This window comes from Chiloscyllium plagiosum, unplaced genomic scaffold (genome assembly GCF_037043375.1).
Source record: "Chiloscyllium plagiosum isolate Xiang-an unplaced genomic scaffold, Cpla_swu_hap1 HiC_scaffold_3, whole genome shotgun sequence".
NCBI lineage: Eukaryota > Metazoa > Chordata > Chondrichthyes > Orectolobiformes > Hemiscylliidae > Chiloscyllium > Chiloscyllium plagiosum.
This window is the reverse complement of record NW_028270141.1, coordinates 35,549,822-35,564,709: the sequence shown is the minus strand read 5'-3', so window position 1 is coordinate 35,564,709 and position 14,888 is coordinate 35,549,822. Positions and strand designations below refer to the sequence as shown.

The 14,888-nt window shown below is 38.9% G+C and overlaps 1 protein-coding gene across 1 annotated transcript in view; it reads right to left on the bottom strand.

Annotated features, from left to right (window-relative positions):
• The window catches only part of fbxo9 (F-box protein 9), a 95,792-nt gene that overhangs the window by 78,152 nt on the left and 2,752 nt on the right, over window positions 1-14,888 (bottom strand). The window contains exon 3 of the mRNA XM_043679725.2: window positions 14,134-14,229. Coding sequence (XP_043535660.1) covers window positions 14,134-14,229 — 96 coding nt within the window. The remainder of the gene's footprint in view (window positions 1-14,133; window positions 14,230-14,888) is intronic.

The following is a 14,888-nucleotide window of genomic DNA, read 5'->3' as shown; positions in this document are numbered from 1 at the left end:
TTTTAAAACCTTTCTGCTCTTGCCTTAAAAGTATGCATCCTAGTTTTGAACTCCCCCACCTGTGGGAAAAGACCTTTGCTATTCACCTTATCTGGGCCCCTCATGATTTTATAAACCTCGATATGGTCACCCCTCAACCTCCTATGCTCCAGTGAAAAAAGTACCAGCCAATCAGCCTCTCCTTATAACTCAAACCCTCCAGTCCCAGTAACATCCTTATAAACCTTTTTCTGCACTCTCTTCAACTTAATAATATCCTTCCTATAGAACTCCAAAAGTGGCCTCACCAACATCCTGTTCAACTACAACATGACATCCCAACTCAATGCTGTGACCAACATAGACGAGTGTGCCAAATGTCCTCTTCACCGCCCTGTCTACTTGTGTTGCAACTTTCAAGGAACTATGTACCTGAACCCCCAGGTCTCTTGTGGCAATGTTAAGGCTTTAAGAGGTATATTTTGTCCTGATTTATTTTGAGATAGCGAGCGATTGAACAAGGGGTGGAGAGCAGTCTGTGGCAAAAAGCTTCAGAGGCCAGCTGGTCACAGCGTTCCAGTCCGAATAACAACCCCCCCACCATCACCCTCTGTTTCCTATTAATAAGCCAATTTTGTGTCCAACTGGCAAACTTTCCCTGAATCCTATCCAACTGATCTAACTTTACTAATGAGTCTACCACGTGAAACCTTGTCAAAGCCTTACTAAAGTCAACAGACAACATCTACCGCTCTACCTTCATTTATCTTCTGGTCACATCCTCAAAAAACTCAGTTAAGTTCGAGACACAATTTTCCACACACAAAGCCATGCTGATTATCTCTAATCAGGTCTTGCTGATGTACATCCTAGCTCTCAGAATTCTCTCCAACAACTTAGCCATCACAAGTGTCAGACTTACAGGTCTACAGTTCCAGGCTTCAGCTTGAGTCTTTCTTAGAGTCATAGATTGACAGCATGGAAACAGGCCTATCGCCTCAACTTGCCCACGCTGTCCGATTTTCACAATTTAAACTAGTCCTATTTGTATGCATTTAGTCTATATTCCTCCATAGCTATGCCATCCATTTACCTGTCTACATGTTTCTTAAATGATGAAATGATATTCACTTCCACCACTACCGCTGGCCGTCCATTCCAGGCAATCACCACAATGTGTGAAAAAAACTGCTCCTCTGGACTCTTTTGCATCTCTCCCCCATCACTTTAAACCTACATCCTCTAGTTTTAGACTCCTCTACCTTGGAGAATAGTTATCAGCTATCTAACTAATCTATGCCTTTCATGATTTTATATACCTCTATAAGAAGACCTTCTTAAATAAAGACACAATATTAACCACCCTCCAGCGCTCTGCACTTCACTTCCTGGTGTAGATGAGACAAATTTCTCAGGTATGGGCCTGGCAATTTCCTCACTATATGCTTTTTAAGGCCTCCAGCATCTCTACCTCTGTAATGTGGTCGGTTTGCAAGACATCACTATTTATTTTGCTGAGATCCCTAGCTTCCATGTCTTTCTCCAAAGTAAATACACCCAAAAAAATGTGTTCGTTTTTCACCTGTCTCTTTCGGTCCACAGATAACCTCGTTATTCTTTAAGGGACCCTCCTTTCGCTCTAGTTGTTTGTTTGCCCTTAATGTAGTTCTAGAATCACTTTAGACTTTATCCCTCAAGAGATTAATTTGATCCCAGTTGTCTATACCTGACGTATGTTTCCATTCTTGATCAGTACTGGATGAATAGAGACATTGAATGTTCCCTACTCCTACTAGACTTACCTTTCACTCTGACAGAAACATTCTGCCTCTGAATTCTTGTTATCTCATTTTTGAAAGCCTCCAACATGTCAGTTATCCCTTTACCTGCAAATAGTCTACCCCAATCAACTTTTAAAAGTTTGTGTCTCATACAGTCAAAATTGCTCTGCTCCAATCTAGAACTTTAAATTTTATACAAGGCCTATCTTTTTCCATAACGATTTTAAAACTAACAGAACAACAATCACTGGTCCCAAAATGCTCCCTCACGAACACTTCAGCCACTTGTCCTAGGTTTTAGGCAATAATCACCTCCAAGACAGAATTTAATCTATGCCCCTAACATTCAATGGCATTACTAATGAATCCACTAACAACATCTTGGGTTTACCACTGACCCGTAGCTGAAGTAAGCTAGCTATATAAATATGGTTACTACAAGAGTAATTCTGAAGAGAAGGATTCTGTGGTGAAGAACTCACGTCCTATCTTGCCCATGCCTGCTTTCTATCTACAAGGCATAAGTCAGGAACGTGATGGATCACGATGCACTTATCTGCATAAGTACACCATGAACAACACAAGAAGCTCAACACCACCCAGGAAAAGCAACCCATTTAATTGGCATCCCATCTAAGACCTTTAAAATTAATTTCCTCTACCATCAACACACAGCAGCAGCAAGTACCATCTACAAGGTGCATAGTAACAACTCATCCATGCCTTTGCCATGATCTTCCAAACCCACGACCTGTACTACCAGATCAGGGACAGCAGATACATGGGTACACTACCATATTCCATGCACATGTTCGCCTCCAAGCCATTCAAACATAGAACTATATTGCCTTTCCTTCACTAAGAACTGGGTCAAAATTCTGTAACTCCCTCCTAACAGCACTGCAGTTGTATCTACATCACATGGACCGCAACATTTCAAGGTGGCAGCTCTATCTCAGGGACAATTAGGAATGGATAACAAATACTTGCCTGGCCAGCAATAATCCTGTATTTTAAATTTAAAAAAAGGTATCTCCCCCTTGAAGAGCTCTGGCCCCTTTTGCAGGATGTAGCTCTACCTCAGTTGACAGCTGTGCACAACTGACCTCAGCTCCAGGCACAGAGTCTTCGCCACAAATAGTATACCAGAGAATTGCACAGTTCCACCAATGTTATCTTCAAGTAACAGGTACAGGAGATCACTCTCAGCATCTAGATCTGGGCTCCGACTTGTTCAAATTACCTAGGTAAAAACAATGACTGCAGATGCTGGAAACCAGATTCTGGATCAGTGGTGCTGGAAGAGCACAGCAATTCAGGCAGCATCCGAAAAGCTTCTCTGTTCAAATTACTACTGGGACAATTCAAATGATACTACCAAGTTTGAATGGCTCTGCACTGCTAATATAGTATGAACCACTTTCAGTCTATCTAGAAGTTCTGATTTCCAAATTGCAGGTTTAGTTTTCTTCCTGCATTCCAATTTCAGTTTCCTTTTTCAGTTAGGATCCATTTCAACATACACATATTTGACACCAATAGATTGCACAATTGTATTTTGACACTTTTACACTGGTAGAGAACTGGTTTGTAAAATCTCCACTTTATACAGAACAAACAATGTTGCAAAATGAAACTGAAAACTCTTGCAAACTTTAATTCATTGCATAGCTCATCATGATTACATCATTTGGAATGAAGTTAAATAAGTTCCTTGAGGTATAACTTAGTGAAGTAAAGAGCAATGGCATTTCAGAAATTTAAAACATTAATTCCTGGGTTTACCAAGTTGATCAGAATAAATATAGTCAAAAGACTAGCCTTTTAAATCCAGATTAAGTCTTTACAAATAATGAAGTTTTATATTGTATAATATACACACAACTCAAACAGGACAACTTAACTTGAAACATTGTATGTAAGCTTATAGTCATACAGTCATAGAGATGTACCCTGTATAAACTAAATTTAAACTATAAACTGCTGCAGATGTGCATCGCATTGTGCAAAATTACAAGTTTGACTCTAAATCCAAAGTTGTATTCTGTGTAATCCAAGATGGAAGATAGGGAGAAATAACACCGTGTGGGCGGCACGGTGGCACAGTGGTTAGCACTGCTGCCTCACAGCGCCAGAGACCCGGGTTCAATTCCCGCCTCAGGCGACTGACTGTGTGGAGTTTGCACGTTCTCCCCGTGTCTGTGTGGGTTTCCTCCGGGTGCTCCGGTTTCCTCCCACAGTCCAAAGATGTGCAGGTCAGGTGAATTGACCATGCTAAATTGCCCGTAGTGTTAGGTAAGGGGTAAATGTAGGGGTATGGGTGGGTTGCGCTTCGGCGGGTCGGTGTGGACTTGTTGGGCCGAAGGGCCTGTTTCCACACTAAGTAATCTAATCTAATCTCAAAAAAAAAACATGTGGCTGTAGGAGCTGTTTTTTATTTAATAGATATTTTAAGAATTGAAGCTGATTTCCTCAAGTTCTAGGAAGAGTAATTACTGTTTTATAAATTGCTTTGGAACTTTGGAAAAAATGTCAAACAAATTGCATTTTAAAAAGGAGGAAGAGTGACAAATGTAGTAACTATATGGGAAGTGAATCAAGTAGAACAATAAACCTGCAAAGCTGTTTGACCCAACAGTGAAGCTACACAGCTAACTGCCTCTGTTTGATTACATCTTTGGACATTGTTTATTTTTTCTGAGATGAACCCCAAACAGCGAAATTCACAGCTGACCTTGGAGAAACCTGTGTGGGAGAGCTCACAGCACTGGAGCAGCTAAGTGGCTAGTTTTTAAGTCTTACTATTTTTGTAAATCTACAACAACAGGTAGAGTGGGTTATTTTTCACTTACATGTTTCTACTGAGATCTATCTCTGATTAAACTTTAAAAAACATAGAAATAGAGATACTAAGTTAGCATGGAGCAATGTTTTTAGAGCAGGGCTACTTTCTGGGTCTATAAATTGTTAAGGTGCAAATATGGCCTTTAGTGGAGTGATGTGCACTTCCTGTCAGATGTGGGAGATTAGGGAGAGTTTCCACGTTACTGACGATTAGTTCAGGAGTCTCCTGTGGCTATCCCAATCTCAAACAAATGTGTTGTTTTGGGAAATGTAGTGGGTGATGGACTCTCAGGACAATGTAGCACTGACAGTCAGGTTTCTAGTAACAAAGCTGGCTCTAATGTGACGAGGGGTATGCCAAGTTCCAAGGAATCGATTGTGAACGGTGATTCTCTAATCAGAAGCACAGACACGCGCTTCTGTGGCTGAGAGAGATATCAGAACGGTGCCAGGAGAGAGAGAGTGCAGAATATTTTCAAAGGGGAGAGGGACCAGCAGGAGGTGATTGTACACATTGGAACTAATGACATAGGATGAGAAAAGGATGAGATTCTGAGGAGAGAATATAGGAAGTTAGGCACAAATTTAAAAAGAGGAAGTCCTCAAGGCTGATAATATTTGGATTACTCCGTGTCACGAGCTAGTGAAGATAGCAATAGGAGGATTGAACAGATGAATACGTGGCAGAGCAGGTGGTGCAGGGCAGAAGGATTCATATTTTTGGATCATTGGAATCTCTTCTGAGGTAGAACTAATCTGTTTAAGAAGGACAGATTGCACCTGAATTAGAAGGGGGCTAATATACTCCCTATAGCACTGGGTTTGTGCTATAGGGAGAAGCTGAATCAGCCAGGGCTATTTTGCCTACAACATTGGAGGTTGAGGGGTGACCTTATAGAGGTTTATAAAATCTTGAGGGACATGGATATTGTATTTTCCCTGGGGTGAGGGTGTCCAAACTTAGACGGAATAAGTTTAAGGTGAGGTGACAAAGATTTAAAAGGGACATAAGGGGCAACGTTTTAATGCAAAGGGTGGTGCATGTATGGAACGAGCTGCCAGAGGAAATAGTGGAGGGTGGTACAATAACAACATTAAAAAGGTATCTGGATGGGTATATGAATAGAAAGGGTTTAGAGGGATATGAGCCAAATGCTGGCAAATGGGACTAGATTAATTTTGGATAAAGGGTCAGCATGGATAAGTTGGACCAAAGGGTCTGTTTCCATGTTGCACAATTCTATGACTCAATGAACCACATTTAATTGATGTTTATAAGAAAAACCCAAGATCATAAAGTATAATTTTCTGTCTGACTTCAAACAAAAGTTAAGCCAAGATATCTTTCTGTAACCAATGATCAAGGTTAATAATTGATTTTGCTTATTTCTGAAATGGAGACAAAATTTAAAACAACATTCCAGTTGCAAACCTCTTTCTTTGAAAAGCAAATAATGATTGATGTTACTACACAATCATTCAACAGTAAAGCCAAATACTTCATAACAGCAAAATATAAGATACAACAAATTATGCAAAATTACATAGTAGCAATACTAATGAAGACCCATGCTGATGCCTTATAATCAGAAAAATAGAAAATTATAAGTGGAAACAAAGAGATGGCAGACTAATTAAATACATACTTTAGTTCTGTTTTCACAAAGCAGGACACAAACAATGTCTTAAAAATGCTGGGGAACACAGGGTCCAGTGAGAGGGAGGAACTGAAGAAAATCAGTATTAGTACAGATATGGGTGAATTGGAAATTGATGGGATTAAATTATCGACAAATTCCCAGGGCCCGATAATCTAGATTCCACATTACTCAAGGAGTGACCCTAGAGATCTTTCAAGACTTTATAGACTTTTGTACAGTTCCTAGAAGAGAGGAAATTACAGACTGGTTAGCTGAAATATTGCTAGAGTTCATTATAAAAGATTTAATATAGCTCTTGAGAAACAATGACAGGATCAGACAGAGTCAACATGAATTTTTGAAAGGGAAATCATGCTCGACAATTCTTTTAGAGTTTGAGGACGTAACTAGTAGAATTGATAAGGGAGAGCCAATGAATGTAGTTTACTTAGAGTTTTAGAAAGCTTCCATTAAGTCCAACATAAGACGTGAGCATGTAAAGATAAAGCACATCTTATTGAGGGTAATGAGCTAACATGGGTAGAGAACTGGTTGGCAAACAATAAACAAAGAAAGAATAGGAATGAACAGGTCATTTCTGAGTGGCAAACAGTGATTATTAAGATTACCACAGATATCAGTACTTGGACATCAACTTTTCACAATATATTTAATGATTCAGATGAGAGAATGAAATGCAGTACCTCTAAATTTGCATTTTTCGGAGTTGGGTGGGAGGGTAAATTGCGAGGAGGATGCAGAGGTGCATCAGTGTGACTGGGACGAGTTGAGTGCATTGGCAAATTCATGGCAGATGAAGTTTAATGTGGACATTTAAAAGAAGCTATCCATTTTGGTAGCAATATCAGGTAGACAGATTACTGTCTTAATGGTGATAGATTGAGAATGGGGGTTGGGGGGATGCAACAGAACCAGAGTGTTCTTGTATATGAATTGATGAATCTAAGCATGGAGGTGCAGCAGGTGATAAAGGCGGTAAATGGAATGTTGGTCTTCATAGCAAGAGGAATTGAGTACAAGAGCAGGGATGCCTTGCTGCAATCGTGCAGTGCCTCAGTAAGACCACAACTGGTATTGTGTGCAATTTTGGTCTCTTTATCTGAGGAAGGATATTCTGGCTATGCGGAGGGAATGCAAAGAAATGTTTACCAGACTGATTCCTGGGATGGCAGGACTGATGCATGAAGACAGACTGGATTGGTACTACATTCTCTGGAGTTTAGAAGAATGAATTGTACAGAAGCTTATAAAATTCTAACAGGACTAGATAGCACAAACACAGGAAGGATGGTCTCGATGACTGAGGAGTCCAGAACCAGGGGTCAAAGACAAAAGACATGGGATAGTCATTTAAGATGGAGGAGAAACTTCTTCACCCAGACAGTAGTGACCCTGTGGAATTTTCTGCAGTTGAGGCCAGAGAACTGAACGTTGGTTAGGCCACTGTTGGAATATTGCGTGCAATTCTGGTCTCCTTCCTATCGGAAAGCTGTTGCGAAACTTGAAAGGGTTCAGAAAAGATTTACAAGGATTTTGCCAGGGTTAGAGGATTTGAGCTATAAGGAGAGGCTGAACAGGCTGAGGCTGTTTTCCCTGGAGCGTCGGAGGCTGAGGGGTGACCTTATAGAGGTTTACAAAATTATGAGCAGCATGGATAGGATAAATCGACAAAGTCTTTTCCCTGGGCTCGGGGGATGCAGAACTAGAGGGCATAGATTTAGGGTGAGAGGGGAAAGATATAAAAGAGACCTACGGGGCAACTTTTTCACACAGAGGGTGTACATGTATGGAATGAGCTGCCAGAGGAAGTGGTGGAGGCTGGTACAATTGCAACATTTAAGAAGCATTTGCATAGGTATATGAATAGGAAGGGTTTGGAGGGATATGGGCCGGGTGCTGGCAGGTGGGACTAGATTGGGTTGGGATATCTGATTGGCATGGACAGGTTGGACCGAAGGGTCTATTTCCATGCTGTACTTCTCTATGACTTTATTTACAAGAAAGACTTTGATAGGGCTAAAGTGATCAAAGGATCTGGGGAGAAAGTCGGAGTGGGATCATTCGGTGCAGCCACTCTGGCGCGAGCAATTCGGCGCAGCCAGTTTGGCGCGACCTATTTCAGCGCAGAGCTGTTTGTAGTTATTCAGTAATAGTTATTAAACTACTATTATTAAAATTATTAAATTATTAAAATATATTAAAATGAAATATATTTTGGCGCAGACCCATTTGGCACAGAACTTGTTGTAGTTATTCAGTAGCAGTTATTAAACTATTATTAAAATTATTAAAATAAAACCCGTTAAAATGCCAGCAACAATTTTGTATTTGCCTTATTTCTTTCATTTTTATTTTCTTTTTAACATTCTTACTGAAGAGGATAAACATTATTTTTCTTTTTACTGCTTTCATTAATGCTTATAAGTAAGACTGAAAAGGAATAAATAAGAGGTGCGCCAAATCGCTCGCGTCGACATGGGTCACGCCGAATCGCTCGTGCCAAAGTGGCTGCGCCAAATGGTCCTACACCCGGAGAAAGTTGTATAACGGTCCTGAGTTGGACGGTCAGCCATGATCATACTGAATGACGGAGCAGGATCAAAGAGTAAAATAGCCCACTCCTGTTCCTACTTCATATGTTTCGTTCAAAACAGCATGTTAGACTGTTTATTGCAATCAACACAGAAAAAATATTCAAATTTTTAAAACATCCAAATATCTTTAAAAGTATTTTCATTCTACACTTTGTGGAGATGGTGATGTAGTGGTAATGTCAGTAAGCCAGAGGTGGAGACATGGGTTCAAATTCCATCAGAGCAGCCGGTAGAATTTAAATGCAGTTAATACTGGGACTAGTTTTCAGTTCCAGGTTGTAAGGGTGGCCTTGAAACTATCATCGACTATCATAAAACTCATCAAGTTCACAAACGTATATTATCTTGTCATGCTCTCTACAAAAGTTCAGCAATTAGGAATGGGCAGCAAGTGCTAGGCTTGCAAGTGATGCTCACATTCTGTGAAAGAGTAACAGAACTTATGGTCGTCCTTCCCTGTTTCATTTCTTTAGTTAGGCTTTCATGACAACATTTTTCATTTTCAATTCGTCAATTGACTCATTATAATGCAATTAATTGATCATTTTAATTGCCCAGCACCCCAATCTGCTCACAATGGTGTAACAGCGGTTTTTATAAATGTGGTTTTGCTTTGAAATTTTTATTGCCCAAAATAAGGGCATAAATAACTTCCCAATAAACAATTCACAGTTACATAGTTAAATCTGCTCATCATAAACGAGAATTGCTAAACAAAAGAAAATCAAACTCCATTTGAATTGCCTTTCCAGCATCTTGGTACTCACACAATACAACAATAATGGCAATGTTAACTACTCATACAAGGAAATCCCCTGTGAAGAGCTTTGGAAACTACCTGTTCCAAGTCATGTGTCCCACCTGAGCAAGGTATTGACATAATGTTGATTCAAATCAAGTTAACTATTTCCATCACCTCTAAGACTGCTGGTTCCATATATTGTCAGGTTATTATAGAATATTAGATCAATTTTTTATCAGAAATTGGCTGTCAATTTTAGCAAGATTTATGGAGAGTTTTCACTCCACAAGTCCTTGATAATTATCTCATACTTTTACTAGTGGCATGCCACAAGGATCTGTTTTTGGACCACTGCTGTTTGTCATTTTTATAAATAATTTAGACGCAGGCATAGGTGGATGGGTTAGTAAGTTTGCAGATGACATTAAAGTCGGTGGAGTGGTGGGCAGTGTGGAAGAATGTTGCAGGTTGCAGGGGGACTTGGATAAACTGCAGAATTGGGCTGAGCGGTGGCAAATGGAGTTCAATGCAGATAAATGTGAGGTGATTCACTTTGGAAAGAATAACAGGAAGGCAGAATACTGGGTCAATGATTCTTGGTAGTGTGGAGAGGTTGAAAAGTGGGCATTCATGCTCTCAATGTTGGGAATCTCCCTGCTGTCAATAACCTGTGACTTTTCCAACTTTCTTGCCTTGCCTTGCCTAGATCATTCAGTGGTTGAAAAGGTTCTGCCCCTTGTTTCCACTGATTAGTTTTGATATCATCATTGAACTTCTGAAAGCTTATAAAAGCCAGGCTTTTAAAGTAAGTATTCTCGTAAGTATTCCCAAATCAAATAAGAATTACATTTGGGAATATGTACATATTGTACACACCATATAATGGTTACAGCACAGAACAAAACCACTCATTCACAAATTCTTCTTATTTCTGTTTGAAAAACAGGGATAAAAATCATAAAATACTCATCAAGTCCTTTATGGCCCCATTTTCATTTATGCATTATCTAACTATCGGATGACTACATTTAAATGCAAAAACTGACCAACATTTTAACTGATCAAACAAAATTGGGAGACCAGGTTTAAGGGAATCAATTGTCAAACTTAGAGGAAGTTCCCAAAATTATATTCAGCTGCAGTCCACTGCTGAGAAAACATTTTCAGTGAAATGGCAATAAGTAAATATTTTCCAGAGTTCATTGTCCCCAGAGTCCCTCTCGCCTTTTTCTAAAAAAAAGTTATCTCCCATGACATTGTTCACAAACAACAACAACAAAAAAACCTCTCCTTCTCACACCCCTTCCAGTTCTTCCACCTTACCGAACAGTTCTCACGTATAGTCTCTGAATTCCATCTCAGTCATACAGCATGGAAACAGATCCTTCAATCCAACTAATCCACGATAACCATGTTCTCAAACTAAATTCGTCCCACCTGGCTGCACTTGGCCCATATCCTTTAAAACATTTCTTATTCATGTATTTATCTAAATGTCTTTTAAAGATGGTAATAACTGTAAGAAATCTAGAAGTATATCTGGAAATAAGCCTGAATCTCACGAACAGCTGCAAGATCCACGCTACACTCCGTCCACCATTTCCTTCAATCATCATGATGTCTTAAAGTGATCAGGTACAATCAACGAGGAGAGAAATCATCTTTAACAAATTAATTTGAGTTCTTTGAAGAAGTAACAAGTGATTTGGATAAAGGGAAGTTTGTGGATGTACTGGACTTGAATTTTCAGAAGGAATTTCATCAAGGGACTCATTAAAGGTTACTACACATAGTTTAACATATTAGGTTGGATCAAGGGTTGGTGAGCTAACAGAAAGCAGGCAATCAAATTTAAATGGGTAATTTTTAGGTTGGCACAATGCAGCTAGTGGAGTATTTCAGGGATCAGTGCTAGGGATCCAACAATTTACAATCCATTTCAATTTCCACATGCAACAAGATCTGATCAATATCCAAGCTTGGGGCCAACATTTGGCAATGACTGTTTCCTGGTCACAATGACTAAGATGAGCTTCATATTCCAGATTAGTTCTTCAATTTAAATTCCATGAGCCACGGCTGGATCTGAACCATATCCAGGGAACTTTTGCCGAAGTCTCTGGATTCCTAGTCCAGTGACATTAGCACAGTGTCACCGTCTCCTCATTTGCTGCACACACAAAAGCACATCTGAAGTAAAAGGTTCCTTCAGCTCCTATCCCTCCCAGTGAGAAGACCAGCCACTGCAATGACTCCAGCACATGGATAGAATCCAGTCGTTGGGTTCTTCACCAAGGTACAGTCATCGTTTCCAAACTGATCTCTGCAATATTCCAAACTTTATATATCCCTTACTCTTTGGTACACATTGTATTTACCCTGACATTGAGTGTACAGACAGTCATTCTTTGTATGCCTCATTTTAATTAACCTTTTCCTCTTAACTCTCATAAAGTCCTGAAATCCCAATCTTTTCAGGTGGATGCGAATGATATCATGGGACTGTTTGAAGAGAAAACTTCTCTGTGTTCTCATATATACCTCAATCAAAATCACTAAGGTAGATTATCTGGATACATCTTTTGGGTCCTGTTGTGAGCAAATTGGTTTTTGCATTTCCTTCAAACAATGATGCTACTTCAAAACCTCTAATTGTCTGTGAAATAATTCCTAAGATGCTATATAAATGCAGGTTCCTTCTTTCTTAAATTCCACACTGCACTGACCTTTCATGTTTCAGTGATCCTTCACTACTAGAATATAAAAGCATTATAATACTTATTGCAACTTATTCAAAGAGTAGTTCACAGATATTGCAGCACATTATTACAATCAGTTTGCTCAAAATAAAGCTTCTCCTTTAAATGGTTGAATATCTTAATAGCATTGTTATTATCGACCCATTTCATTAGATTAGTCCCAAAATTTAACTTGAGCAAGGAGTAAATCAGAGGCATTGCTATTGTTAGTGTTACCTCCCGTAATTTTAAGCAACCAAATTGATAACGTGAGAAAATATTTCACCTCAGCAAATTATTTTCTTTCTCACTTTCCTGGATGGTTGCAAAGATTGGGAATGCATGACATGGGGAACCCCAGAAATGGACTTCATTTTTATAATTGGCTGTCAATCAAAAGTCTGTCCCACCAGTCTAATATAAAAACTTGTTAACATAAATACAATTGAAAGGAATTTTAAAAGTTTAGTGATCCTAAACATTTTTGAAACTTGAAAATATTCTTATAAATAACTTAGTCACATTCTACTTTTCAGACATTAAGTTTCTTCTCATTGTCTTGTGTGTTGTACTGGGTCTGCAATTCAACACAGAACACAAACATTAAGTACTACATATTATTTGTTGAAGTATTTATTTTGCCATGAGTTATCTTGTTGTTTAGGTATAAATTAAAACTGCCAGTTATCAAATAAAGATAATGAATTGACTGTTTTGATTACTAACCTGAATTACTTAAAATCATCTCTTCAGGGAACTGGCAGTCTTGATTCAAAAGCAGATTTGTTACACAAGAATAAGAGTAAGTAATTTAGCTCAAGCATTCAGTTATATTATGACTGGAACTGTGGTACAGATCATCACTCCATTTACCTGCCTTTCTGTTTTATCACTTGATACGTGAACTGAACAAAGAAAAATTAATTGATCTGTCTGAAAATCCAAAATTGATGTAGCATTCTTAGCGTCTGGTGAGAGCAGTTATGGAGTTTCTATGCTTTTTGTTCAAAAATGGCCTATTCCTCTAATAAAATATTCCTCTTATTATACATCCCCTCATTAGCAGAAACAGTATTTTCTGTATTTGCCCACTGGAATAATTTAATAATTTTAAATGCTTGATTAGATTACTCACACATTTATCAATTCAAGCCAAGTATATGCGATCTTTTAGGAATGCTTTAAGCCCTGAAATGATTCCAATAACTTTATTTTGTGGCCATTCTGAGAACGTTTGGGGGGGTATAAGCAAGTAGGGAAAGAGTTAAGTTTTGAATTTAGTGAAACAAGAGGTTGAGGTGAGCATGACGCAGATCAGGTAAGAACCTGCAGTTAACAATGGGGTGCTGGAAACAAGGGTAATGGCTTAATAAGGTGGAAAAGCATTCATTATGTATAGTCATTTAACAATATTGGAAGAATTCAGTATGTAAGGTCAGTTTTAACAAGTTAAAAGTATTCATTATGTGAACCAGTTAAGGTTAAAAACATTCATTATGTAATGACAGATGGCTTAATCTTTACTATTGACACTTGCTGATTGTAACAGTCATCCAATCAATATTAATGTTGCCTTATCTGGATGCTCCTCCCTGTAAATGACTATATAATTCATTAAGAAACTGCTGTTCGATAAAGAAGACTGAGAACTCATATCTCTGTGCACATGGGTGATTGTTCTCTCGCCTTCCAGGGCCTGGAATAAAGATGAAGGAGATAAAACTATACTGTCTCTCTGAGTGTTTTGCTTTGACTGAGGGGGGAAATTGGACGACAATTCCAAGACAAACGTACCTTCTCTTGGGCACAATGTGGAAGCAACACTACAGATAAGGTGCAACAGAAACAAAAACAGAAATTGTTGGAAAAGCTCAACAGGTCTGGCAGCATCTGTGGAGAGAAATCAGAGTTAATGTTGTGAGGAAGTGTCTGAGGAAGGGTTACTTGACTTGAAACATTAACTCTGATTTTTCTCCACAATAGCAGCCAGGCTTACTGTGCTTTTCCAGCAATTTCTGTTTTTGTTTGATTGACAGTATCCGTAGTTCTTTTAGTTTTTATTTCCTACAGATGGGGTTTTAGTAAAGCCTTGTGCATCTAAGGTCAGCCTTCAATTTTAAAGTAAAACTCCCCCCAGGTGCTCCAGTTTTCTCCCACAATCCAAAGATGTGCAGGTGGATTGGCCATACTAAATCACCCATAGTGTTACGTGCATTAGTGGGAAAGGGGTCTGAGTGGGTTATTCTTTAGAGGTCAGTGTGGACTTGCTGGGCCAATGGCCTGTTTCCACACTGTAGGGAAACTTAATAGAATGGCCAATATGCCATAAACCTTTCTGATTATTTAATGTATCCGTGTGGATTACGTTTTAGTGATTTGTGTAGCAATCAGCTGTTATTATACCATAGGGGGATGATGTGGTGTAATAGTAATATCATTGCACAATCAAAAGATTAATTATATGCTGATTCTATGACAATTATAAATTTAAATCAAGGGGAGGAAATGGTCCAGTGGTATTATCATTGCAATGGTATGTTCAACTGTAA